This window comes from Salvelinus namaycush, unplaced genomic scaffold, assembly GCF_016432855.1.
Source record: "Salvelinus namaycush isolate Seneca unplaced genomic scaffold, SaNama_1.0 Scaffold20, whole genome shotgun sequence".
Classification (NCBI taxonomy): Eukaryota; Metazoa; Chordata; class Actinopteri; order Salmoniformes; family Salmonidae; genus Salvelinus; species Salvelinus namaycush.
The window spans coordinates 164,714-192,615 of record NW_024058786.1 but is presented as its reverse complement, the minus strand read 5'-3'; the positions used below and the strand labels follow the sequence as shown (position 1 = coordinate 192,615).

Here is a 27,902-nt window from a genome sequence, read left to right as displayed (position 1 = left end):
GACTACACTAGATTAGACTACCCTAGACTACACTAGATTAGACTACACTAGATTAGACTACACTAGATTAGACTACACTAGATTAGACTACCCTAGACTACACTACCCTAGACTACACTAGATTAGACTACCCTAGATTAGACTACCCTAGATTAGACTACCCTAGATTAGACTACCCTAGATTAGACTACACTAGATTAGACTACACTAGATTAGACTACACTAGATTAGACTACACTAGATTAGACTACACTAGATTAGACTACACTAGATTAGACTACACTAGACTAGACTACACTAGATTAGACTACACTAGACTACCCTAGACTACCCTAGACTACACTAGATTAGACTACCCTAGACTACACTAGATTAGACTACCCTAGACTACACTAGATTAGACTACACTAGATTAGACTACACTAGATTAGACTACCCTAGACTACACTAGATTAGACTACACTAGATTAGACTACACTAGATTAGACTACCCTAGATTAGACTACCCTAGATTAGACTACCCTAGATTAGACTACCCTAGATTAGACTACCCTAGACTACACTAGATTAGACTACACTAGATTAGACTACCCTAGATTAGACTACTAGACTACCCTAGATTAGACTACCCTAGATTAGACTACCCTAGATTAGACTACCCTAGACTACACTACACTAGATTAGACTACCCTAGATTAGACTACCCTAGACTACACTAGATTAGACTACACTAGATTAGACTACCCTAGATTAGACTACCCTAGATTAGACTACCCTAGATTAGACTACCCTAGACTAGACTAGACTACACTAGATTAGACTACACTAGATTAGACTACCCTAGATTAGACTACCCTAGATTAGACTACCCTAGATTAGACTACCCTAGATTAGACTACCCTAGATTAGACTACCCTAGATTAGACTACCCTAGATTAGACTACCCTAGACTACCCTAGATTAGACTACCCTAGATTAGACTACCCTAGATTAGACTACCCTAGATTAGACTACCCTAGATTAGACTACCCTAGATTAGACTACCCTAGATTAGACTACCCTAGATTAGACTACCCTAGATTAGACTACCCTAGATTAGACTACACTAGATTAGACTACACTAGATTAGACTACCCTAGACTACACTAGATTAGACTACACTAGATTAGACTACACTAGATTAGACTACCCTAGATTAGACTACCCTAGATTAGACTACCCTAGATTAGACTACCCTAGATTAGACTACCCTAGACTACACTAGATTAGACTACCCTAGACTACACTAGATTAGACTACCCTAGACTACACTAGATTAGACTACACTAGATTAGACTACCCTAGATTAGACTACCCTAGATTAGACTACCCTAGATTAGACTACCCTAGATTAGACTACCCTAGATTAGACTACCCTAGACTAGATTAGACTACCCTAGATTAGACTACCCTAGATTAGACTACCCTAGATTAGACTACACTACACTAGATTAGACTACCCTAGATTAGACTACCCTAGACTACCCTAGATTAGACTACCCTAGATTAGACTACCCTAGATTAGACTACCCTAGATTAGACTACCCTAGACTAGACTACCCTAGATTAGACTACCCTAGACTACCCTAGATTAGACTACCCTAGACTACCCTATGCCACATGTACAATTTCAAACTTTGAATTTAAAACTCACTGATTCCAACCTCAATCCTTATTTGTAAGTGGAGATGTATTCAACAATAGATAGAAAGTAGTGACAATGCAAGAGCATTTAGTTTATACATAAACCAATAAAAATCTGTTGTTTTTGACCACATACTTAAAGGACGACACTCACCTCACATTCAACCCCCTCTTTAGCCAGGACGGCGGCTGCGTCCAGGCAGAAACCCACACACCGGGAATGTGACACGAGAGTGATGTGGGTTCCTGACGAAAACACACAATGGTTGGGTACAAACGTTTTGCAGTGCCTTCAGAATGTAGCCATAGCCCTTGACTTATTCCACATTTTGTTGTTGTTACAAACTGATTTCAACATACGGTGCATTCGGGAAAGTATTCAGACCCTTTGACTTTTTCCACATTGTTACGTTACAGCCTTATTCGAAAACTGATTAAATAAAAAATGTTCCTCGTCAATCTACACACACAATACCCCATAATGACAAAGAAAAAACAGGTTTAGACATTTTTGCAAATGTACTCAACATAAAAAAACAGAAATACCTTATTTACATAAGTATTCAGACCCTTTTCTATGAGACTCGAAATTGAGCTCAGGTGCATCCTGTTTCCATTGATCGTCCTTGAGATGTTTCTACAACTTGATTGGAGTCCACCTGTGGTAAATTCAATTGACTGGACATGATTTGGAAAGGCACAGACATGTCTATATACGGTCCCACAGTTGACAGTGCAGGTCAGAGCAAAAACCAAGCCATGAGGTTAAAGGAATTGTCTGTAGAGCTCCTAGACATAATTGTGTCGAGGCACATATCTGGGGAAGGGTATTAAAACATTTCTGCAGCAGTTAAGGTCCCCAAGAACACAGTGGCCTCCATCATTCTAAAATGGAATACGTTTGGAACCACCAAGACTCTTCCTAGAGCTGGCCGCCCGGCCAAACTGAGCAATTGGGGGAGAAGTGTCTTGGTCAGGGATGTGACCAAGAACCCGATGGTCATTCTGACAGAGCTTTAAAGTTCTGTGTAGATGGGAGAACCTTCCAGAAGGACAACCATCTCTGCAGCACTCCACCAATCAGGCCTTTATGGTAGAGTGGCCAGGTGGAAGCCACTCCTCAGTAAAAGGCACATGACAGCCCACTTGAAGATTGCCAAAAGGCACCTAGACTCTCAGACCATCAGAAACAAGATTCTCTGGTCTGATGAAACCAAGACTGAACTCTCTGGCCTCTATTATATTCATCACGTCTGGAGGAAACCTGGCACCATCCCTCCGGCGAAGCATGGTGGTGGCAGCATCATGCTGTGGGGATGTTTTTCAACATCAGGGACTGGGAGACTAGTCAGGATCGAGGGAAAGATGAACAGGGCAAAGTACAGAGAGATCCTTGATGAAAACCTGCTCCAGAGCGCTCAGGACCTCAGACTGGGGCGAAGGTTCACCTTCCAACAGGACAATGACCTTAAGCACACAGCCAAGACAACGCAGGAGTGGCTTCGGGTCACTGAAGGTCACTGAAGGTCCTTGAGTGGCCCAGCCAGAGCCCGGACTTGAACCCGATCAAACATCTTTTAAGAGACCTGAAAATATCTGTGGCGACATTCCCAATCCAACCTGAACGAGCTTGAGAGGATCTGCAGAGAAGAATGGGAGAAACTCCCCAAATACATGAATGCCAAGCTTGTAGCATCATAACCAAGAAGACTCCAGGCTGTAATCGCTGCCAAAGGTGCTTCAACAAAGTACTGAGTAAAGGGTCTGAATACTTATGTAAATGTGATATTTCAGTTTGTTTAAAAAATATATAAATTAGCAAACATTTTGGAAAAAGTTTTTTCTTTGTCATTATGGGATATTGTGTGTAGATTGATGAGGTAAAGCTGTAACGTAACAGAATGTAAAATCAGGCTGTAACATCAAAATGTGGAAAGAGTCAGGAAGTGTGAATACTTTCTGAAGGCTATCTGTAACACTGTGCAAACTCAAATGGCTCCCTTTTGTAAACTACCTTTGACCAGATTTGGGACGCAGCCTATGTAGATCTCAATTAAGACATCATGCTAATTTGTTTTATCAACGATGCAATTTGCTAACAATGCTACATCTGAAAAGATTTAAGGAAATGACCAATTATCTCAATGAAATGATCAATTATGTCAATGAAATTACCAATTATGTCAATGTTTTAACAGGGGATGTTACAATGAACATTTACATTATATAAAAAATATGTAAATTCCTTCTCTCCAGCTCTTGCTACTTACCTTGTCTTTCTACCTTGGCCTTTCCAATAGGTAAGACAAAGTCTTTATGCATAACCTCCTCAGACAGGTCAAAGGGCACACCATACATCAGCTCATTCTCCAGGAACACCACTGTTGAAGGAAAAATGCATAAAGGGTTTTCGATTAGCACGCGTCACCGTGGTTACAGCACAGGAACTTAAATGTCTACACTACATGAGCAGATCTACAGTGACCCCTCTCATCCTCGACCACCACCTCCTAGGGACCACCACCTCCTAGGGACCTGGGGCGTCCTCCTAGGGACCACCACCTCCTAGGGACCCCGGGGCGTCCTCCTAGGGACCACCACCTCCTAGGGACCACCACCTCCTAGGGACCCGGGGCGTCCTCCTAGGGACCACCACCTAAGGACCACCACCTCCTAGGGACCTGGGGCGTCCTCCTAGGGACCACCACCTCCTAGGGACCCGGGGCGTCCTCCTAGGGACCACCACCTCCTAGGGACCCGGGGTGTCCTCCTAGGGACCACCACCTAGGGACCACCACCTCCTAGGGACCTGGGGCGTTCTCTTAGGGACCATCACCTCCTAGGGACCACCACCTCCTAGGGACCCGGGGCGTTCTCCTAGGGACCACCACCTCCTAGGGACCACCACCTCCTAGGGACCACCACCTAGGGACCCGGGGCGTTCTCCTAGGGACCACCACCTCCTAGGGACCCGGGGCGTCCTCCTAGGGACCACCACCTCCTAGGGACCACCACCTCCTAGGGACCCGGGGTGTCCTCCTAGGGACCACCACCTAGGGACCACCACCTCCTAGGGACCTGGGGCGTTCTCTTAGGGACCACCACCTCCTAGGGACCCGGGGCGTCCTCCTAGGGACCACCACCTCCTAGGGACCACCACCTCCTAGGGACCCGGGGCGTCCTCCTAGGGACCACCACCTCCTAGGGACCCGGGGCGTCCTCCTAGGGACCACCACCTCCTAGGGACCCGGGGCGTCCTCCTAGGGACCACCACCTCCTAGGGACCCGGGGCGTCCTCCTAGGGACCACCACCTCCTAGGGACCCGGGGCGTCCTCCTAGGGACCACCACCTCCTAGGGACCACCACCTCCTAGGGACCCGGGGCGTCCTCCTAGGGACCACCACCTCCTAGGGACCCGGGGCGTCCTCCTAGGGACCACCACCTCCTAGGGACCACCACCTCCTAGGGACCCCGGGGCGTCCTAGGGACCACCACCTCCTAGGGACCCCGGGGCGTCCTCCTAGGGTCCTGGGGGGCGTCCTCCTAGGGACCACCTCCTAGGGACCACCACCTCCTAGGGACCCCGGGGCGTCCTCCTAGGGACCACCACCTCCTAGGGACCTGGGGCGTCCTCCTAGGGACCACCACCTCCTAGGGACCTGGGGCGTCCTCCTAGGGACCACCACCTCCTAGGGACCACCACCTTTTATTGGTTAATTTAGGTATGGACTGTGGACTGTGGTCCAGCTCTTGGTTACCAATGTCGTACACCATGTGTGATGAACTAAACTGTACTACAGTGAGCTCAAAGTATTGGAACAGTGAAATGTTCTGTTGTTTTGTCTCTGTACTCTGTTGTTTTGTCTCTGTACTGAGGTTAAAGTGCATCATGAGGGCACTTTTGGTACATAGTACCCCCATTTAAGGGGACCAAAAATATTGGGCCAATATCACTTATATGTGTATTAAAGTAGTCAGAGGGTAGTATTTGGTCCCATATTCCTAGCAGGCAACGACTACAGCAAGATTGTGACTTTACAAACTTGATGGATGAATTTGCGGTTTGTTTTGGTTGTGTTCAGGATTATTATGTCCACAATAGAAATTAAATGGTAAATAATGTAGTGTGTCATTTTGGAGTCACTTTTACTATAAATAATAGAATGTTTCTACATTCTTCTAAACACTTATACATTGTGGACGCTACCACGGTTACGGATAATCCTGAATGAAGCATGAATAAATTATGAGTGAGAAGGTTAGACAAATATCATACCTCGCAGAAAATGCTAACCTCCCCTGTCATTGTAATTGTGAGAGGTTAGCATGTCTTGGAGGTATGATATAAAATGCTAACCTCCCCTGTTATTGTAATGGTGAGAGGTTAGCATGTCTTGGGGGTATGATATGAAATGCTAACCTCCCCTGTTATTGGTAATGGTGAGAGGTTAGCATGTCTTGGGGGTATGATATGAAATGCTAACCTCCCCTGTTATTGGTAATGGTGAGAGGTTAGCATGTCTTGGGGGTATGATATAAAATGCTAACCTCCCCTGTTATTGTAATGGTGAGAGGTTAGCATGTCTTGGGGTATGATATAAAATGCTAACCTCCTCTGTTATTGTAATGGTCAGAGGTTAGCATGTCTTGGAGGTATGATATAAAATGCTAACCTCCCCTGTTATTGTAATGGTGAGAGGTTAGCATGTCTTGGGGGTATGATATAAAATGCTAACCTCCCCTGTTATTGTAATGGTGAGAGGTTAGCATGTCTTGGGGTTATGATATAAAATGCTAACCTCCCTTGTTATTGTAATGGTGAGAGGTTAGCATGTCTTGGGGATATGATATAAAATGCTAACCTCCCTTGTTATTGTAATGGTGAGAGGTTAGCATGTCTTGGGGATATGATATAAAATGCTAACCTCCCTTGTTATTGTAATGGTGAGAGGTTAGCATGTCTTGGGGTTATGATATAAAATGCTAACCTCCCCTGTTATTGTAATGGTGAGAGGTTAGCATGTCTTGGGGGTATGATATAAAATGCTAACCTCCCCTGTTATTGTAATGGTGAGAGGTTAGCATGTCCTTGGTGGTATGATATAAAATGCTAACCTCCCCTGTTATTGTAATGGTGAGAGGTTAGCATGTCTTGGGGTATGATATAAAATGCTAACCTCCCCTGTTATTGTAATGGTGAGAGGTTAGCATGTCTTGGGGGTATGATATAAAATACTAACCTCCCCTGTTATTGTAATGGTGAGAGGTTAGCATGTCCTTGGTGGTATGATATAAAATGCTAACCTCCCCTGTTATTGTAATGGTGAGAGGTTAGCATGTCTTGGGGGTATGATATGAAATGCTAACCTCCCCTGTTATTGTAATGGTGAGAGGTTAGCATGTCTTGGGGGTATGATATAAAATGCTAACCTCCCCTGTTATTGTAATGGTGAGAGGTTAGCATGTCTTGGGGGTATGATATAAAATGCTAACCTCCCCTGTTATTGTAATGGTGAGAGGTTAGCATGTCTTGGGGGTATGATATGAAATGCTAACCTCCCCTGTTATTGTAATGGTGAGAGGTTAGCATGTCTTGGGGGTATGATATAAAATGCTAACCTCCCCTGTTATTGTAATGGTGAGAGGTTAGCATGTCTTGGGGGTATGATATAAAATGCTAACCTCCCCTGTTATTGTAATGGTGAGAGGTTAGCATGTCTTGGGGGTATGATATAAAATGCTAACCTCCCTTGTTATTGGTAATGGTGAGAGGTTAGCATGTCTTGGGGGTATGATATGAAATGCTAACCTCCCCTGTTATTGGTAATGGTGAGAGGTTAGCATGTCTTGGGGGTATGATATAAAATGCTAACCTCCCCTGTTATTGTAATGGTGAGAGGTTAGCATGTCTTGGGGTATGATATAAAATGCTAACCTCCTCTGTTATTGTAATGGTCAGAGGTTAGCATGTCTTGGAGGTATGATATAAAATGCTAACCTCCCCTGTTATTGTAATGGTGAGAGGTTAGCATGTCTTGGGGGTATGATATAAAATGCTAACTTCCCCTGTTATTGTAATGGTGAGAGGTTAGCATGTCTTGGGGGTATGATATAAAATGCTAACCTCCCTTGTTATTGTAATGGTGAGAGGTTAGCATGTCTTGGGGTATGATATAAAATGCTAACCTCCTCTGTTATTGTAATGGTCAGAGGTTAGCATGTCTTGGAGGTATGATATAAAATGCTAACCTCCCCTGTTATTGTAATGGTGAGAGGTTAGCATGTCTTGGGGGTATGATATAAAATGCTAACTTCCCCTGTTATTGTAATGGTGAGAGGTTAGCATGTCTTGGGGGTATGATATAAAATGCTAACCTCCCTTGTTATTGTAATGGTGAGAGGTTAGCATGTCTTGGGGGTATGATATAAAATGCTAACCTCCTCTGTTATTGTAATGGTGAGAGGTTAGCATGTCTTGGGGGTATGATATAAAAGGCTAACCTCCCCTGTTATTGTAATGGTGAGAGGTTAGCATGTCTTGGGGATATGATATAAAATGCTAACCTCCCCTGTTATTGTAATGGTGAGAGGTTAGCATGTCTTGGGGGTATGATATAAAATGCTAACCTCCCCTGTTATTGTAATGGTGAGAGGTTAGCATGTCTTGGGGGTATGATATAAAATGCTAACCTCCCCTGTTATTGTAATGGTGAGAGGTTAGCATGTCTTGGGGGTATGATATAAAATGCTAACCTCCCCTGTTATTGTAATGGTGAGAGGTTAGCATGTCCTTGGTGGTATGATATAAAATGCTAACCTCCCCTGTTATTGTAATGGTGAGAGGTTAGCATGTCTTGGGGATATGATATAAAATGCTAACCTCCCTTGTTATTGTGAGAGTTTAGCATGTCTTGTGGGTTTGAGATTTGTGCGTTTGTAACTTTCACTCAGTGCTGGAGTACAGAGACAAAACACAAAATGTGTCACTGTCCCAATACTTTTGGAGCTCACTGTATCTCCAAAACCTTTGAGGTAGCGAGGAGATAAGATGCAAGGAATCATGGAAAGACAAAATGGACCCTAGTCCCCCAGAAGTAGTGCACTATATAGGGAATAGGGAGGCATTTGGGATAAAGGTTATTGCTCACCAGGGTTGTTGTCCCTGATAGCTGCTTTGAGGAGTCCTCTGGCGTCCTCAGCGCTCCAGGGACTGATTACTTTGAGGCCGGGGCAGTGGCCGTACCAGGCAGCAAAACACTGGGAGTGTTGGGCTGCCACACCTGCAGACAGAGGAACCAAAATAACATTCTTTACCCAACGACATTTCAACTATCCCAGAAAGAAAATAAGAGACGCTAGTGTTTCCCCATGCAGATCCAAAGAGAGAGACGCTAGTGTTTCCCCATGCCGATCCAAAGAGAGAGACGCTAGTGTTTCCCCATGCCGATCCAAAGAGACGCTAGTGTTTCCCCATGCCGATCCAAAGAGAGAGACGCTAGTGTTTCCCCATGCCGATCCAAAGAGAGACGCTAGTGTTTCCCCATGCCGATCCAAAGAGAGAGACGCTAGTGTTTTCCCATGCAGATCCAAAGAGACGCTAGTGTTTCCCCATGCCGATCCAAAGAGACGCTAGTGTTTCCCCATGCCGATCCAAAGAGCCGCTAGTGTTTCCCCATGCCGATCCAAAGAGAGAGCCACTAGTGTTTCCCCATGCCGATCCAAAGAGACGCTAGTGTTTCCCCATGCCGATCCAAAGAGAGAGACGCTAGTGTTTCCTCATGCAGATCCAAAGAGAGAGACGCTAGTGTTTCCCCATGCCGATCCAAAGAAAGAGACGCTAGTGTTTCCCCATGCCGATCCAAAGAGACGCTAGTGTTTCCCCATGCCGATCCAAAGAAAGAGACGCTAGTGTTTCCCCATGCCGATCCAAAGAAAGAGACGCTAGTGTTTCCCCATGCCGATCCAAAGAAAGAGACGCTAGTGTTTCCCCATGCCGATCCAAAGAAAGAGACGCTAGTGTTTCCCCATGCCGATCCAAAGAGACGCTAGTGTTTCCCCATGTTGATCCAAAGAGAGAGACGCTAGTGTTTCCCCATGCTGATCCAAAGAGAAGCTAGTGTTTCCCCATGCCGATCCAAAGAAAGAGACGCTAGTGTTTCCCCATGCCGATCCAAAGAAAGAGACGCTAGTGTTTCCCAATGCTGATCCAAAGAGACGCTAGTGTTTCCCCATGCCGATCCAAAGAAAGAGACGCTAGTGTTTCCCCATGCCAATCCAAAGAGAGAGACGCTAGTGTTTCCCCATGCCGATCCAAAGAGACGCTAGTGTTTCCCCATGCCGATCCAAAGAAAGAGACGCTAGTGTTTCCCCATGCCAATCCAAAGAGAGAGACGCTAGTGTTTCCCCATGCCGATCCAAAGAGAGACGCTAGTGTTTCCCCATGCCGATCCAAAGAGAGAGACGCTAGTGTTTCCCCATGCCGATCCAAAGAGAGAGACGCTAGTGTTTCCCCATGCCGATCCAAAGAGAGAGACGCTAGTGTTTCCCCATGCCAATCCAAAGAGACGCTAGTGTTTCCCCATGCCGATCCAAAGAGATGCTAGTGTTTTTCCTCTAGCACGAAGACACTTGATTAAACTAATCATTTCATTTTCAAGCCTTTGCTAACAGGTGTGTTAGCGCGAGGGCAATACGTCCCAAGGACCAGGATTGGGGAAAACAACTGGCATAGATGTTTGTTTATTTACCTGCAGAGGAGCCGTTGGGACCACGGAACACAATGGGGACAGGCTGGGCTCCGGCTGACATGTAGTAGGTCTTAGCAGCTGAGTTGATCACCTGGTCGATGGCTTGCATGGAAAAGTTCCAGGTCATGAACTCACAGATTGGCCTCAACCCAGCCTGGAAACACAGGAGGAGAAGATGGTTGAGTCTAGTACTATATTGTGTACTTTTTCCTAGGGCCCATAAGGCTCTGGTCAAAAGTATTGCACTATGTAGGGAGTAGGGTGCACTATGTAGGGGCAGGGCGCACTATGTAGGGTGCACTATGTAGGGGGTAGGGTGCACTATGTAGGGGGCCCTATGTAGGGGCAGGGTGCACTATGTAGGGGGTAGGGTGCACTACGTAGGGGGTAGGGTGCCCTACGTAGGGGCAGGGTGCCCTATGTAGGGTGCACTATGTAGGGGGTAGGGTGCCCTATGTAGGGGGTAGGGTGCCCTATGTAGGGGGTATGGTGCCCTATGTAGGATGCAGGGTGCCCTATGTAGGATGCAGGGTGCCCTATGTAGGATGCAGGGTGCCCTATGTAGGATGCAGGGTGCCCTATGTAGGATGCAGGGTGCCCTATGTAGGATGCAGGGTGCCCTATGTAAGGGGTAGGGTGCCCTATGTAAGGGGTAGGGTGCACTATGTAGGGGGTAGGGTGCACTATGTAGGGTGCACTATGTAGGGGGTAGGGTGCACTATGTAGGATGCCCTATGTAGGGGGCAGGGCGCCCTATGTAGGGAGCAGGGTGCACTATGTAGGATGCCCTATGTAGGATGCAGGGTGCCCTATGTAGGATGCAGGGTGCCCTATGTAGGATGCATGTAGGGGGCAGGGTGCCCTATGTAGGGATGCAGGGTGCCCTATGTAGATTGCAGGGTGCCCTATGTAGGATGCCCTATATAGGGGGTAGGGTGCCCTATGTAGGGTGTACTATGTAGGATGCCCTATGTAGAGGGTAGGGTGCACTATGTAGGGGGTAGGGTGCCATTTGGTATGCCCTTAATGAGAAGTCTCATCTTCCTAACACGAACAGACATTCAAATTGGGTTAGTGAAGATATGCTTGTACAATGATACTTTCTATAAGAATAGGACATTTCCATAGATCCCATTATAATAACAATACTAATTGACTTACGAATGCCGCACCAACGGCAATGCCTGCAAAGCCCATCTGTAAGGGGAGAAAATGCATCTGTTACAACACGTTCCAGAGCCCATCACATTTAGGGCCGCAACACGTTCCAGAGTCCCATCACATTTAGGGTTGCAACACGTTCTAGAGCCCATCACATTTAGGGCCGCAACACGTTCTAGAGCCCATCACATTTAGGGCCGCAACACGTTCTAGAGCCCATCACATTTAGGGTCGCAACACGTTCTAGAGCCCATCACATTTAGGGCCGCAACACGTTCTAGAGCCCATCACATTTAGGGCCGCAACACGTTCTAGAGCCCATCACATTTAGGGCCGCAACACGTTCTAGAGCCCATTACATTTAGGACCGCAACACGTTCTAGAGCCCATCACATTTAGGGTCGCAACACGTTCTAGAGCCCATCACATTTAGGGTCGCAACACGTTCTAGAGCCCATCACATTTAGGGCCGCAACACGTTCTAGAGCCCATCACGTTTAGGGTCGCAACACGTTCTAGAGCCCATCACATTTAGGGCCGCAACACGTTCTAGAGCCCATCACATTTAGGGTCGCAACACGTTCTAGAGCCCATCACATTTAGGGTCGCAACACGTTCTAGAGCCCATCACATTTAGGGTCGCAACACGTTCTAGAGCCCATCACGTTTAGGGTCGCAACACACAAACAAAGAAACAAACAGCATTGTCTTGTTTACAGTGCGTTTGTTTTTACCTCTGTGATTGGCGTGTCGATGATTCGTTTGTCTCCGTATTTCTTCCACAGTCCCCTGCTCACCTACAAATTCACAAAAGTCAGGAGAAAAACACCAATCAACTAGTCAAAATGATCAGTTTGAACAAAATACATTTCAAATATATTGTAACAATAATATCATGGAACAAAATACATACAAAATACATATACAATTAACAAATATAGCAGAACAAATATACTGAACGAAAATAAACGCAACAATTTCATTGATTTTACTGAGTTACAGTTCATGTGAGGAAATCAGTCAATTTAAATAAATAAATTAGGCCCTAATCTATGGATTTCACACGACTGGGAATACACATGCATCTGTTGGTCACAGATACCTTTAAAAAAATGTGCCACACAATTGGACCTCAGTCTTTCTGTGCATTCAAATCACCATCGATAAAATGCAAAACGAAAACATTTTCCCATTGTCTGTATCTTTTGCCTGCCCATACCATAACCCCACCACGGAGCACAAAGGAGAACTGCTCACTAACAGGGATGTAAACACATTTGTTCACAAAATTTGAGAAAGATAAGCTTTTTTTGTGTGCTTATGGAACATTTCTGGGATTTTTAAAAATTTCAGCTCATGAAACATGGGACCAACACTTTACATGTTGCATTTATATTTTTTGTTAGTGTATATTTATTTTAAACAACTTTTGAAATCAGCATCTCGATTTGCATGTAGTTTGTCATTGTGTACTCATACCTTGTAGGCTCCATCATACTGGGCCACCTCCTCACCCAGAAGGAAGACTCTCTCATCCCTCTCCAGTTCCTCGTCCATCGCCTGGTTGAGCGCATCTCGGACATTCACCTGAAATAGAGACACACACGTTGTGACATTACAAAAATGACTTGATAATAAAATCATAATAGATTCCGTTTATATAGCCCTTTTGATTACAAGCAGAATCTGTCGCTTTAAAGATCAAAACTAGTGCAGAGACGGGGGTCTAGCAACATAAACTCCTCTCCCCACCAGAGACCGGGGTTCAATCCCCACTCCAAAACGTCATACTGTTTCTCCCATCTCTCTGTCTACCTCGATGTGATTTCAGAACTGTTTTAATAAAGTGGGGATGGTGTTAGGGGGTGTTATAGGGATCTTGGAGGTGTTATTCCACAGAAGAAGATCGGCAGCAGTATCTTGAGCGGAGATATGACATACATTTGACTACATACAAAAATGACATACATGTGACTACATCAATGACATACACGAAACAGTGAATCAGACTACTGTACATACAAAAATGCCAGATTTGATTACATACAAGATGAAATACATTCGACACTTTAATAAATGGCTGCTGTGACTACAGCCGAGGACAAAACGGCAGTTTACCTAAAAACCATCAGTCGTTCAATCTTCTCGGTGTAACAGTTGGGATAATGGGCCAATTCGGGGGTACAACATTTCTCAAACCTGGATTGAGGTACACGTTTTCCAAAAAATGTATAGTGCCGGCTCTGCGGTGTCTTAATCTACGATAGCGCAGCTGTATGTAAACGGGTCGGATCTATTGCCTAAGGTCAGGCCTTGACATCCCACATGGACACAACGTTCATCATAGCCCGTAAACTGGTTAACATTTCATGATTTCTTTAATCTACATGTTACCGTATAAGCTATTGACTGCTTTTCTTAACAGCATTCTTGCTAGTAGTGAACACAGTTGACAGCTGCGGTGAAGGTTATTAGCTAGATTAGCAAAGATGCTAGCTAGTTCTCACCTGCACAGCCGCTGGAGAGGTCTTGCTGAACTCTCTACGCAGGACCACCGAAACGGCACTCTACACAAGACAAGAAAGAAAATAGCTCTCGTTAAGGTCTCATCCTTATTTGAACAATATAATTGTCTGAACTTTGAATTAAAAAGGTATAAACACCTTCCCGGAGCGAAGAAAACACCTAATCGACGCCATCTTTGACCTGTCCTCTGTGAGGGAGGAGCGACTTGTCCTGTAAAAGGATCAGATCCAATCAGAGCGTTTCTTTGCGAGACAGTCTAGGGCAATCGGTGTCGAAAACCAATCACGACCATTCTCATGGAAAGGAAGCGGAAGAACTCAGAGCGACTGGGAAAATCCAAGGGCAAAAGCAAAAAGAAGCATCACCAGCCTTTTGCATCCCAACGAAATGTATTTTGTTTTACAAAAAAAAAAAAAACAGCCTAGTAAATGTAGCATAGCAGAGCTTTAATTCCGATATTTGTGCTTAGCTGCCACTTCAGATTTACTATGCTTAAGTTTCTGATGTCGCTAGCATAGCCCAGACTAGTGATGACACTGACAGAGGCCGTGTATTTACATAGCAGGCTCAAAACAAAAGTCACAGCACTAACCATATTTAGACAGATGATGTATGTACATGACATAGTTGGACAGCACACAAGCTATTAAACCTGTCAGTTCTGTGCTTAGTTCAACTCCAACATTGTTTAAAAAATATTTTTATTGAACCTTTATCTAGGTAAGTCAGTTAAGAACAAATCCTTTTTACAATGACGGCCAAACCCTCCCCTAACCCGGACGACGCTGGGCCAAACCCTCCCCTAACACGGACGACGCTGGGCCAAACCCTCCCCTAACCCGGTCGATGCTGGGCCAAACTCTCCCCTAACCCGGACGACGCTGGGCCAAACCTTCCCCTAACCCGGACGACGCTGGGCCAAACCCTCCCCTAACCCGGTCGATGCTGGGCCAAACCCTCCCCTAACACGGACGACGCTGGGCCAAACCCTCCCCTAACCCGGTCGATGCTGGGCCAAACCCTCCCCTAACCCGGACGACGCTGGGCCAAACCCTCCCCTAACCCGGACGACGCTGGGCCAAACCTTCCCCTAACCCGGACGACGCTGGGCCAAACCTTCCCCTAACCCGGTCGATGCTGGGCCAATTGTGCGCAGCCCTATGCGACTGTCCATCACGGCCGGTTGTGCTACAGCGCGGAATCGAACCCGGCGATGCAGTGCCTTAGACCAATGTGCCACTCGGGAGGCCCAAATGGAACATGCATTGGCCACATTGTTGCTTTAGTCAGACTTATTACCGTAGTTTACAGTATGTTTTAATACAGTAGTCCTTATTACCATAGTTTACAGTAGGCTTTAATACAGTAGTCCTCAATACAGTAGAGAATCTCATTAGCCAGTAGAAAGTGCATGTGAAGGTTGCTAGGGGACTTGTCCTGTGATGTTGTGATGTGTTTGTAGTTAGGGATCGTGACCGATGGGGTGTCAAGTTACTTTACATCCACTAAAATAAACACACAGAGCAAAGAGTTCAAAACCACACATTTCAGTCCATGATTTTAATAAAATAAGTATAATACGGCAATGTAGATAACATTGTATTTTTTTCCCGACACAGCTGTGCAGAGTCAAACATACAAACCCCAAACAGTTTCAAATTTTTAATGTTTTAATGCAGCAGACGGACAATAGATGGTTTCATACAACCCCCACCACCCCAAACCCAAAAAAAGGGTTTGGAAAATATTAGTAACTTCATCTTAAAGTGCAGTCATCTTCAATCATAAAATATTTTTGTTTTCCTGTCACCTAGTTGTTAATCCATACTGTCAAAACGCCATACTCAGCAGTGCAAATCAGAAAGGTTGGCAGGCAGCGATGATAGAAAGACTTAATTATAAAAACTAACAGCATTATTAATTACATAAACTATGGAGCATTCTTATTGGAGAAACGGCTGCCAAATAAACACAATGTCATACTGAAGCCTCACTTAGACGACCCCTGAACTGGAAAAAACAGGCGAAATTGGATAAAATTACATAATGAGGGGAAATGTATTCTGGGTATTGTTACATACAAGTGCACACCACTCTGTTAGTGATGTAAAGAGCTGGTAACAATAAGCAGAGATATGAAACTCGATGGCTGCGTTTACACAAGCAACCCAGTTCTTATCTTTTGCCCAATTATTGGCAAAGGATATGATCTGATTGGCCAAAAGACCAATTATTGGCAAAAGATAAGAATTGTGCTGCCTGTGCAAATGCAGCCAATTAGTAATTGTCCTGAATGTGCCAATGTATCAATCTTGAAAACAGGTTAATCTTGTAATGTTGACAAGACAAAGCATTTCAGACAGTTCTGCAGATTGTAACTTTGCTTTTCAGACAGATTGAGGGTGTACTGTCCCTTCAGTTCCTCTGACAGTGGTTGGATGTAGCAGAGGTACAGATCATGATGATCAATAACAGATTAGCTAGTTAACTAATTTCAGGATTACGATTATTTCTTGTAAACACCAGAATCCATTTTTAGATACATTCTCCCAGTAAACTGCTCCCAGTTGTGTGTCAATCCTGGATCATAGAGAAAACCCCTCCCCATCGGTAAAGTGCAGCAGAGAAATAGTCGATCCTTCAACATCTTTACACTGCTATTTGAGAGGAAAAAGCAAAACAATATTTTAAAAAGGTATTTGAATCTTAACTTGTACACTGTTACTGATTAATACCAGTAAGTACAGCATGTCATCATTTGGGTTAATTATTTTGCATACTGAATGATGACAGATTTCTGGTGGTCCTCATTTACTAAACAAGCGGCCATGGGTAAATCTAAAGGTTTTAATCCTTGCAGCGTACGTTGATTTTTTTTAATCTATGTGTGCATTTGAAAATGGCACCCATTTCCCTATATAGCAGACTACTACTAAGTAGTGCACTATATAGGAAATGGGAGGCCATTTGGGACGCAGCCACAGAGATGAATGTGGCACATAGACATAAGCAACACAGACAGTCCAACAGCATCACATCTCCTTCCATTCATTCCAAGAAAACAAAAAGATAAAGAATACAGATACAATAAACATTGACGTACAACTGTCCAACGTCAATAAACAATAATACAGACCGACAGTTCTTTCATAGTCGTCTCACTGTGATGACACGCTGTTCTTTCATAGTCGTCTCACTGTGATGACATGCTGTTCTTTCATAGTCGTCTCACTGTGATGACACGCTGTTCTTTCATAGTCGTCTCACTGTGATGACACGCTGTTCTTTCATAGTCATCTCACTGTGATGACACAGACAGTTCTTTCATAGTCGTCTCACTGTGATGACATGCTGTTGGTTGGTGGATGTCAGGTCAGAGTCCCTGACAGTTCTTTCATAGTCGTCTCACTGTGATGACATGCTGTTGGTTGGTGGATGTCAGGTCAGAGTCCCTGACAGTTCTTTCATAGTCGTCTCACTGTGATGACATGCTGTTGGTTGGTGGATGTCAGGTCAGAGTCCCTGACAGTTCTTTCATAGTCGTCTCACTGTGATGACATGCTGTTGGTTGGTGGATGTCAGGTCAGAGTCCCTCTAAAACACCTGCGGTTCATATGCTTGCTTTCTGCATCACTTCCCTCACAGTTGCTTGTACGTTCCAGTCAAGTCACTTCGCTGTAAATAAGAAGAAACACGCTCCACTGAAATCATAAGTCATTCACTGCAGTCTTCCAGATAGACACCAGACTTGTCTGATGCCACCTCATCTTTAAACCACCTGTACAGTCCACTGACCAGTCATTTTTGTGCTAAAGGGAGAACCAACCTAGGCGGCCATATTGGAAAGGAGTTGATGCCCCATCCCCTACCTTAAACCTTAAGGGCCGGGGGTCAACTCATCGGACAGGAACTAAATTTAGAAGAAAAAAAACTGAAGGAGCAAAAAAGTGATTGAGCAGGACAACAGGTAACCTTTATAGGTGGTTCTAACAACAGGGTCAGGACGACAGGTAACCTTTAGGGGTGACTGGGACCACAGGGTCAGGATGAGAGGTAACCTTCAGGGGTGACTGGGACCACAGGGTCAGGACGACAGGTCACCTTTAGGGGTGGATGGGACCACAGGGTCAGGACGACAGGTCACCTTTAGGGGTGACTGGGACCACAGGGTCAGGATGAGAGGTAACCTTTAGGGGTGACTGGGACCACAGGGTCAGGATGAGAGGTAACCTTTAGGGGTGGATGGGACCACAGGGTCAGGGCGACAGGTAACCTTTAGGGGTGACTGGGACCACAGGGTCAGGGCGACAGGTAACCTTTAGGGGTGACTGGGACCACAGGGTCAGGATGAGAGGTAACCTTTAGGGGTGACTGGGACCACAGGGTCAGGATGAGAAGGAAGAGCGATCCTCTTCAGAGCGTTGGATGCTGCGGTCGATGGTCCCTGCTTTCTTCAGTTTGCCTATACTGAATGATGTGATGGAGCTGAGGAGGGCACCACGCCCCACACCGTTGGCAGGAGGAGGACCTGACCCAGGGAGAGGAGGATGCGGAGGGGGGTGGGACTGGCCAGGGTTATCACTTGGAGGAGGTAGAGGAGGAGGAGGAGGAGGTGGTGGTGCAACTCCTGCATCAACAAGAAATCAACTGTTAGAACATTGCGTGGTTGTCTGATGTATAAGAATACATCAATATGTTTTCTGTATCAGTGTTTCCAATCTCATCAATTAAAACCACAGGGATCACAATCTACAATGTTACACTTGAGCTTCAAGCAGTGTTTGAGTCTGCGAGGGTTATCTGAGCAAAAACATTTGTTGGGAGGTGGACAATATCAATGACAACTGGTAAAAAATAAATATCCCCCCCCAAAAAAGGAATAAACGTTAAATGTTTTGATCATTGCAGATTGTGACGTTTTAAAGTTGCAGACACCCTTTTACCAAGCAAGCAAAGGCAAATCAATACAGGAGATGAAATAAAATACATCTTTAATTAAATTTTAACTACTAATATTTTACGTTTTAGTGAGCAGAAATCTGAAGGTTGGTGTTAGATGTTGAAACACACCACCATTTGCAAACGGACGACGCCCGGCACCATTTGCAAACGGACGACGCCCGGCACCATTTGCAAACGGACGACGCCCGGCACCATTTGCAAACGGACGACGCCCGGCACCATTTGCAAACGGACGACGCCCGGCACCATTTGCAAACGGACGACGCCCGGCACCATTTGCAAACGGACGACGCCCGGCACCATTTGCAAACGGACGACGCCCGGCACCATTTGCAAACGGACGACGCCCGGCACCATTTGCAAACGGACGACGCCCGGCACCATTTGCAAACGGACGACGCCCGGCACCATTTCAAAACGGACGACGCCCGGCACCATTTCAAAACGGACGACGCCCGGCACCATTTCAAAACGGACGACGCCCGGCACCATTTCAAAACGGACGACGCCCGGCACCATTTCAAAACGGACGACGCCCGGCACCATTTCAAAACGGACGACGCCCGGCACCATTTCAAAACGGACGACGCCCGGCACCATTTCAAAACGGACGACGCCCGGCACCATTTCAAAACGGACGACGCCCGGCACCATTTCAAAACGGACGACGCCCGGCACCATTTCAAAACGGACGACGCCCGGCACCATTTCAAAACGGACGACGCCCGGCACCATTTCAAAACGGACGACGCCCGGCACCATTTCAAAACGGACGACGCCCGGCACCATTTGCAAACGGACGACGCCCGGCACCATTTGCAAACGGACGACGCCCGGCACCATTTGCAAACGGACGACGCCCGGCACCATTTGCAAACGGACGACGCCCGGCACCATTTGCAAACGGACGACGCCCGGCACCATTTGCAAACGGACGACGCCCGGCACCATTTGCAAACGGACGACGCCCGGCACCATTTCAAAACGGACGACGCCCGGCACCATTTGCAAACGGACGACGCCCGGCACCATTTGCAAACGGACGACGCCCCGCCGTTTTAAAACGGACGACGCCCGGCACATTTTCAAAACGGACGACGCCCCTCCAATTTAAAAACGGACGACACCCCACCATTTTAAAACGGACATCTCACTATTATAATCGCGTTGGATTTGTAATTTACTCTTAAGATTGTCATCTAGAATAGGTTCTATAATATAAAGCTCTAAAATATTTCCATAATTAAGATATGTGGATCCTGCAAAACAATGTGTGTTTCTCCATTAGTATTTGTCTCATCTCATTTTCTCTGAGCAGTGTCATTCCATACTTCTACTATGGAGACAAGCCTAACTACAGTAGTACAGAGTACTGTATTGTAGTGTACTTGCTGTGATTCAGGGTCGACTACAGCTTTACAAACATATAAGAATTATTGAATTACTTTACCCCACACATGTTCAAAATGATGCATGCTCTACTTGGCAGACAGACAGCAAAGGGAGGAAAAGAGAGGCAGATTAATTACTGTTATTGGTCATCAGTACCTTGAGTACAATCAACACTACTGTTAATCAAAACTAATGTTCATTATTTACAGTGTGGTGTGATTATTGATTAGCTGAGTGGAAAATGAATGAAAAAGTATATAAACAAGAAAAGAGCCGTTGAAGTATGATGAGAATAACTACTCAGATGGTCCATCGGCAATAGTAAATCACATGATAATATGAGGACAACATCATAAAAAAATTAAACAAATTACATTCAAGTTACCAGTCGGTTTTCACCAGCTAAAAACTAAATAGCCTTACTAGTCTAATATACAGTATGGTTGTTGAAAAAAGTATATAGACACCAATATGCATGCTTACAAATACAATCTTCCTTATAAAATCACCATACTCTTTGATAGAACTCAAGACATCATGAAATCATATATATATTTTTAAAAAAGTCTCAAAACTGCCTCTATCTAAAACTCTGTACCAGTGCTTCATCTAACCTAATACTACATGTTCTCCATTACCATTATAATGCCTCTGTCTTACCACAAGGGGGAGCCCCACCATACGGAAAACACTGCTAAGACATGGTTACAACACACACCTCACGCACATCACTGAGGAGGAACTGTTACTTCCATCAGTATCAAATGGGCAGGGTGCAGACTGATTTCAAAACTGCCAGAGTTATAGTCTGTGTGAACCGGAGGGTCTGGTATTTACCATAGAGTTATAGTCTGTGTGAACCGGAGGGTCTGGTATCTACCATAGAGTTATAGTCTGTGTGAACCGGAGGGTCTGGTATCTACCATAGAGTTATAGTCTGTGTGAACCGGAGGGTCTGGTATCTACCATAGAGTTATAGTCTGTGTGAACCGGAGGGTCTGGTATCTACCATAGAGTTATAGTCTGTGTGAACCGGAGGGTCTGGTATCTACCATAGAGTTATAGTCTGTGTGAACCGGAGGGTCTGGTATTTACCATAGAGTTATAGTCTGTGTGAACCGGAGGGTCTGGTATCTACCATAGAGTTATAGTCTGTGTGAACCGGAGGGTCTGGTATCTACCATAGAGTTATAGTCTGTGTGAACCGGAGGGTCTGGTATCTACCATAGAGTTATAGTCTGTGTGAACCGGAGGGTCTGGTATCTACCATAGAGTTATAGTCTGTGTGAACCGGAGGGTCTGGTATCTACCATAGAGTTATAGTCTGTGTGAACCGGAGGGTCTGGTATTTACCATAGAGTTATAGTCTGTGTGAACCGGAGGGTCTGGTATCTACCATAGAGTTATAGTCTGTGTGAACCGGAGGGTCTGGTATCTACCATAGAGTTATAGTCTGTGTGAACCGGAGGGTCTGGTATCTACCATAGAGTACCAGAAGACTGTTTTCATTAGCATCATCGCTAACGAGCACACACACACACACACACACACACATTCTCGTTGCCTCCTCATAAAGTGTCAGGAAATATCAATTACTGATGCATTCTGTTCATGTCTTATGATAAACTTGGGCAAATCAATAAATGTTATTAAATTTCCCACTAAAGTTGAATATTGTTGAATTCAGTTTTTAATGCCTGGATTCCACGAGGGCCCCAGTGATCAAATTTGGACGAGAATGAGGCTCTCCTCTACCTATTGTTCCCTACAGTGATGATACGCCGTTTTCATCGTTTATCTGCAAATAATAGCCAAAAAGCCTAGGCCTACCAGTAGCTTACGCAAATTAGGGAGCCAAATAAACGGTTCTCTCACCGACGCCATTCGGTAGGCTACACTGGCTGACGAGACAAGAGAGTCACTCACTTTGGTGTCATTGTCTGTCAAGCCTCAACATCCTAGGAAAGGGAATCTTTTGGTTTACTTGTCAGAGAGTGATACCATGGACAGACAGTGCATTTAGACATTTGCTAAACAAGTCCAATAATAGTGTTTAATGGGATATTTTAATGACTACCTCATCTCTGAACAATGTTCTGTAAGATCCCTCAGTCGAGCAGTGAATTTCAAAACATAATGACCAGGGAGGTTTTCCAATGCCTCGCAAAAAAGGAGGGCACCTATTGGTAGATGAGTAAAAAAATACCTTTGAGCATGGTGAAGTTATTAATTACACTTTGTATGGTGTATCAATATACCCAGTCACTACAAAGATACAGGCGTCCTTCCTAACTCAGTTGCCGGAGAGGAAGGAAACCGCTCAGGGATTTCACCATGAGGCCAATGGTGACTTTTAAAAAAGAGTTAGAGTTTAATGGCTGTGATAGGAGAAAACTGAGGATGGATCAACACTGTAGTTACTCCACAATACTAACCTAAATGACAGAGTGAAAAGGAGGAAGCCTGTACAGAATAAAAAATATTCCAGAACATGCATCCTGTTTCAACAAGGCACTAAAGTAATTCTGCAAAAAATGTGGCAAAGAAATGTCCGTTATGTTCTGAATACAAATCATTATGTTTGGGGCAAATCCAATAAAACACATCACTGAGTACCACTTCATATTTTCAAGCATGGTGGCCGCTGCATCATGTTATGGGTATGCTTGTCATCGTTAAGGACTAGGGAGTTTTTTTTTAATAAAAAGAAAGGGAATGGAGCTAAGCATAGGCAAAACCCTAGAAGAAAACCAGGTTCAGTCTGCTTTCCACCAGACACTGGGAGATGAATACACCTTTCAGCAGGACAATAACCTAAAACACAAAGGCCAAATCTACACTGGAGTTGCTTACCAAGACGACATAGAATGTTCCCAAGAGGCTTAGTTACAGTTTTGACTTAAATTGGCTTGAAAACCTGAAAATTGCTATTTTTCCCCCCCCTAAACCCTTATTTTACCAGGTAAATTGACTGAGAACACATTCTCATTTACAGCAACAACCTGGAGAATAGTTACAGGGGAGAGGAGGGGTGATGAATAAGCCAATTGGAAGCTGTCTAGCAATGATTAATAACCAATATGACAGAGCTTGAAGAACAAAACCCCCAAAAAATGATGCTAATCTTGTACAATCCAGCCGTGCAAAGCTCTTTGAGACTTGCCCAGAACGACTCACAGCTGTCATGGCTGCCAAAGGTGATTCTAACATCTATTGACTCAGGGGGTTGAATACTTATATAATCAAGATATTAGTGTATAATTTTAATAAAATTACAAAAGTTAGAATTATTCTTCTACTTTGACAGAGTATTTTATGTAGATGTTACAAATGGTTGACAATTAATCCAACAACAAAAAATTAAGAAAAATGTCAAGGAGTGTGAATACTTTCTGAAGGCACTGTATGATTCACGTTGGAATGATTTATGAATGGCAAACGGATTTATAGTAGATCGACTTTAGTCAGTAACTTCAACACCTTTTATAAAACCAGTCAACACTTGCTGTTCAGTTGTCAATTAAAACCCAGTAAATAGCCTACAATAAGCTCCTAGAAACGCATCGGACAGATTTTGGTGAGAGTGAAACCTCTCGCTTTGCCTCTTCCTCTCTGTTGCGTTTCCCTGTCATGGCTTTGTGACTGACAGGCGCCTTGTCCTATCAAATCGCTAGAAGACGCATATCGTTCATTCTAGTGGGAGAAGGCTCGACGGACAAGTAAATAGAAAACGTTTAAATGAAAAGTAGCCTAGTTAATATGAAGTGGAAAATGTATCCGGCTGAAAATGAGTACGTAACAGGCTGATTAGCCGCCAGCCGGCGCTAGTGGAAAACACTGTTTAACATAACAGGCTGATTAGTTACTAAAAGCTGCATATCTTCATGCTAATATAGTTGGTACCTACCTGTAGTGTGAGGAGGGGTGGGGGAGGAGGGAGAGGTCGGTGGGGAGCTGGCTCCTGAACCTAAAGACAGGAAGATAGACATCCGATCAGTCTGCCAGCCAGCCCGCCAGCCCGCCAGCCCGCCAGCCCGCCAGCCAGTCAGTCAGTCAGTCAGCCAGCCAGCCAGCCAGCCAGTCAGTCAGTCAGTCAGTCAGTCAGTCAGCCAGTCAGTCAGCCAGCATTGCAATGAAAACAGTGTTGCCATGTCAGTGTTGCCAGGGTGAAACAAAGCTGCTATGTCATCCATGTGTATGGACATTTTCTAATGTTAAAACCCAAAACTATAGTACTATATAACTACCTAAGTCAGGGGTCTCTTCAACCCTGTTCCTGGAGAGAGACCCTCCTGTAGGTTTTAACTCCAACCCTGTTCCTGGAGAGATACCCTCCTGTAGGTTTTAACTCCAACCCTGTTCCTGGAGAGATACCCTCCTGTAGGTTTTAACTCCTACCCTGTTCCTGGAGAGATACCCTCCTGTAGGTTTTCACTCCAACCCCAGTTGTAACTGACCTGATTCAGTTTATCAAGCAGCTGATTATTAGAATTAGGTGTACTAGATTAGGGTTGGAGTTAAAACCTACAGGAGGGTATCTCTCCAGGAACAGGGTTGGAGTTAAAACCTACAGGGGGGTATCTCTCCAGGAACAGGGTTGGAGTTAACCTATAGGAGGGTAGCTCTCCAGGAATAGGGTTGGAGTTAACCTATAGGAGGGTATCTCTTCAGGAACAGGGTTTGAGTTAACCTATAGGAGGGTAGCTCTCCAGGAACAGGGTTGGAGTTAACCTATAGGAGGGTAGCTCTTCAGGAACAGAGTTGGAGTTAACCTATAGGAGGGTAGCTCTCCAGGAACAGGGTTGGAGTTAACCTATAGGAGGGTATCTCTTCAGGAACAGGGTTTGAGTTAACCTATAGGAGGGTAGCTCTCCAGGAACAGGGTTGGAGTTAACCTATAGGAGGGTAGCTCTTCAGGAACAGAGTTGGAGTTAACCTATAGGAGGGTAGCTCTCCAGGAACAGGGTTGGAGTTAACCTATAGGAGGGTATCTCTCCAGGAACAGGGTTGGAGTTAACCTATAGGAGGGTAGCTCTCCAGGAACAGGGTTGGAGTTAACCTATAGGAGGGTAGCTCTCCAGGAACAGGGTTGGAGTTAACCTATAGGAGGGTATCTCTCCAGGAACAGGGTTGGAGTTAACCTATAGGAGGGTAGCTCTCCAGGAACAGGGTTGGAGTTAACCTATTGGAGGGTAGCTCTTCAGGAACAGGGTTGGGGTTAACCTATAGGAGGGTAGCTCTCCAGGAACAGGGTTGGAGTTAACCTATTGGAGGGTAGCTCTTCAGGAACAGGGTTGGGGTTAACCTATAGGAGGGTAGCTCTTCAGGAACAGGGTTGGAGTTAACCTATAGGAGGGTTGCTCTCCGGGAACAGGGTTAGAGAGCCTAGCTGTACTATGTTATTACCTTGCAGCCTCCACTAGAGCATGCTTTAGCCACATTGAAAAACACAGTTCACGTTTTAGTCTTATAATAAAGAGTTAATACATTTCTGTTTGAGCACTCAGCAGGAGTATATTCACAGTCTATTTAAACCACAGTGCTGATGACATACCAGAGTTGTTGTTGTACTTCACAGAATGATCCTCCTCGTTCTCATAGGCCGACTGTCTGGACTTCTACAAAAACAAACAAACATATTTCTATCAATGACAATTCTGCTACAAAATGATAATGAATCGTGTGTGTGTGTGTGCTAGGGATCTGCTTCGTTCCGTTTTAAGATGATTCAATCCGTATCTAGATACATGGACTGGTACCACACAGGAACGATACATGGACTGGTACCACACAGGAACGATACATGGACTGGTACCACACAGGAACCATACGTATCTAGATACATGGACTGGTACCATACTTATCTAGATACATGGACTGGTACCATACAGGAACCATACGTATCTAGATACATGGACTGGTACCACACAGGAACGATACATGGACTGGTACCACACAGGAACCATACGTATCTAGATACATGGACTGGTACCACACAGGAACGATACATGGACTGGTACCACACAGGAACCATACGTATCTAGATACATGGACTGGTACCACACAGGAACGATACATGGACTGGTACCACACAGGAACCATACGTATCTAGATACATGGACTGGTACCACACAGGAACGATACATGGACTGGTACCACACAGGAACCATACGTATCTAGATACATGGACTGGTACCACACAGGAACTATACGTATCTAGATACATGGACTGGTACCATACAGGAACCATACTTATCTAGATATATGGACTGGTACCACACAGGAACCATACGTATCTAGATATATGGACTGGTACCACACAGGAACCATACGTATCTAGATATATGGACTGGTACCACACAGGAACCATACGCATCTAGATATATGGACTGGTACCATACAGGAACCATACGTATCTAGATATATGGACTGGTACCATACAGGAACGATATATGGACTGGTACCACACAGGAACCATACTTATCTAGATACATGGACTGGTACCACACAGGAACTATACGTACCTAGATACATGGACTGGTACCACACAGGAACCATACGTATCTAGATACATGGACTGGTACCACACAGGAACCATACGTATCTAGATACATGGACTGGTACCACACAGGAACTATACTTATCTAGATACATGGACTGGTACCATACAGGAACCATACGTATCTAGATACATGGACTGGTACCATACTTATCTAGATACATGGACTGGTACCATACAGGAACCATACGTATCTAGATACATGGACTGGTACCACACAGGAACGATACATGGACTGGTACCACACAGGAACCATACGTATCTAGATACATGGACTGGTACCACACAGGAACCATACGTCTGTGCGGGTGTGCCCGAGTCTGTGATGGTGTTCTCTACCTTTCTAGCCAGTATCTTCCTCCTCCTCTTCTCCTCCTCTGAGCCGTGGTGGGACTGAGCTCTGGTCAGCCTCCTGTGCTGCTGGTTCTGAGGAGATGATCAAACACCAATCAATCAATCGTTCCTTTCTTCCACCCATCCAGCCAGCCAGCCAGCCAGCCAGCCAGCCATCACAGCTTTTCTGGCTCCAGGAAACTATCCATCTTATCTGGCTCCAGTCTGGCTCCAGGAAACTGGCTGTAAGGAGTAAATATACCAACCGTTTTCTGCTCTTCTTGGAGTCGCTTTTCCATGCACTCTTTGGCAGTTTTCAAGGCGTCTCTTAATTTGTTGGGGATCTTGAACTGGAGTTTCTCTGAGTGAAACAGCAGCACGTCGCTGAACAGCCTACCAGGACAGAGAGTGGGAGAAAGAGAGAGACACACTTCATTATTGACCGTTTTCAAAGATAACACACAAGCGCCGCACGTTACTTATCTACAAAGGCGATAAAGTGATGACTTCTTCAGTGGTAGGCTATGATGTGATCTTC

At 45.1% G+C, this 27,902-nt stretch overlaps 2 protein-coding genes across 2 annotated transcripts in view; both read right to left on the bottom strand.

The window, feature by feature from the left end:
- Nucleotides 1-1,819: 1,819 nt before the first annotated feature.
- Nucleotides 1,820-14,339, bottom strand: LOC120037987 (pyruvate dehydrogenase E1 component subunit beta, mitochondrial-like). Its single transcript, XM_038983935.1, has 9 exons — nt 14,256-14,339; nt 14,100-14,159; nt 13,072-13,179; nt 12,327-12,389; nt 11,593-11,628; nt 10,432-10,585; nt 8,833-8,964; nt 3,954-4,064; nt 1,820-1,929 (listed from the first exon to the last, which is right to left on the bottom strand). Exons 1-9 carry the CDS (start codon nt 14,289-14,291, stop codon nt 1,820-1,822), a joined length of 810 nt encoding a protein of 269 aa, XP_038839863.1. The 5' UTR covers nt 14,292-14,339.
- A 1,310-nt stretch (nt 14,340-15,649) lies between these two features.
- Nucleotides 15,650-27,902, bottom strand: part of pxk (PX domain containing serine/threonine kinase) — a 61,462-nt gene continuing 49,209 nt past the window's right edge. Inside the window, exons 13-18 of the mRNA XM_038983911.1 lie at nt 27,631-27,757; nt 27,371-27,457; nt 26,027-26,090; nt 24,380-24,439; nt 18,497-18,745; nt 15,650-18,324 (exon numbers count right to left, since the gene is read on the bottom strand). Coding sequence (XP_038839839.1) covers nt 18,504-18,745; nt 24,380-24,439; nt 26,027-26,090; nt 27,371-27,457; nt 27,631-27,757 — 580 coding nt within the window. The 3' untranslated portion in view covers nt 15,650-18,324; nt 18,497-18,503. The remainder of the gene's footprint in view (nt 18,325-18,496; nt 18,746-24,379; nt 24,440-26,026; nt 26,091-27,370; nt 27,458-27,630; nt 27,758-27,902) is intronic.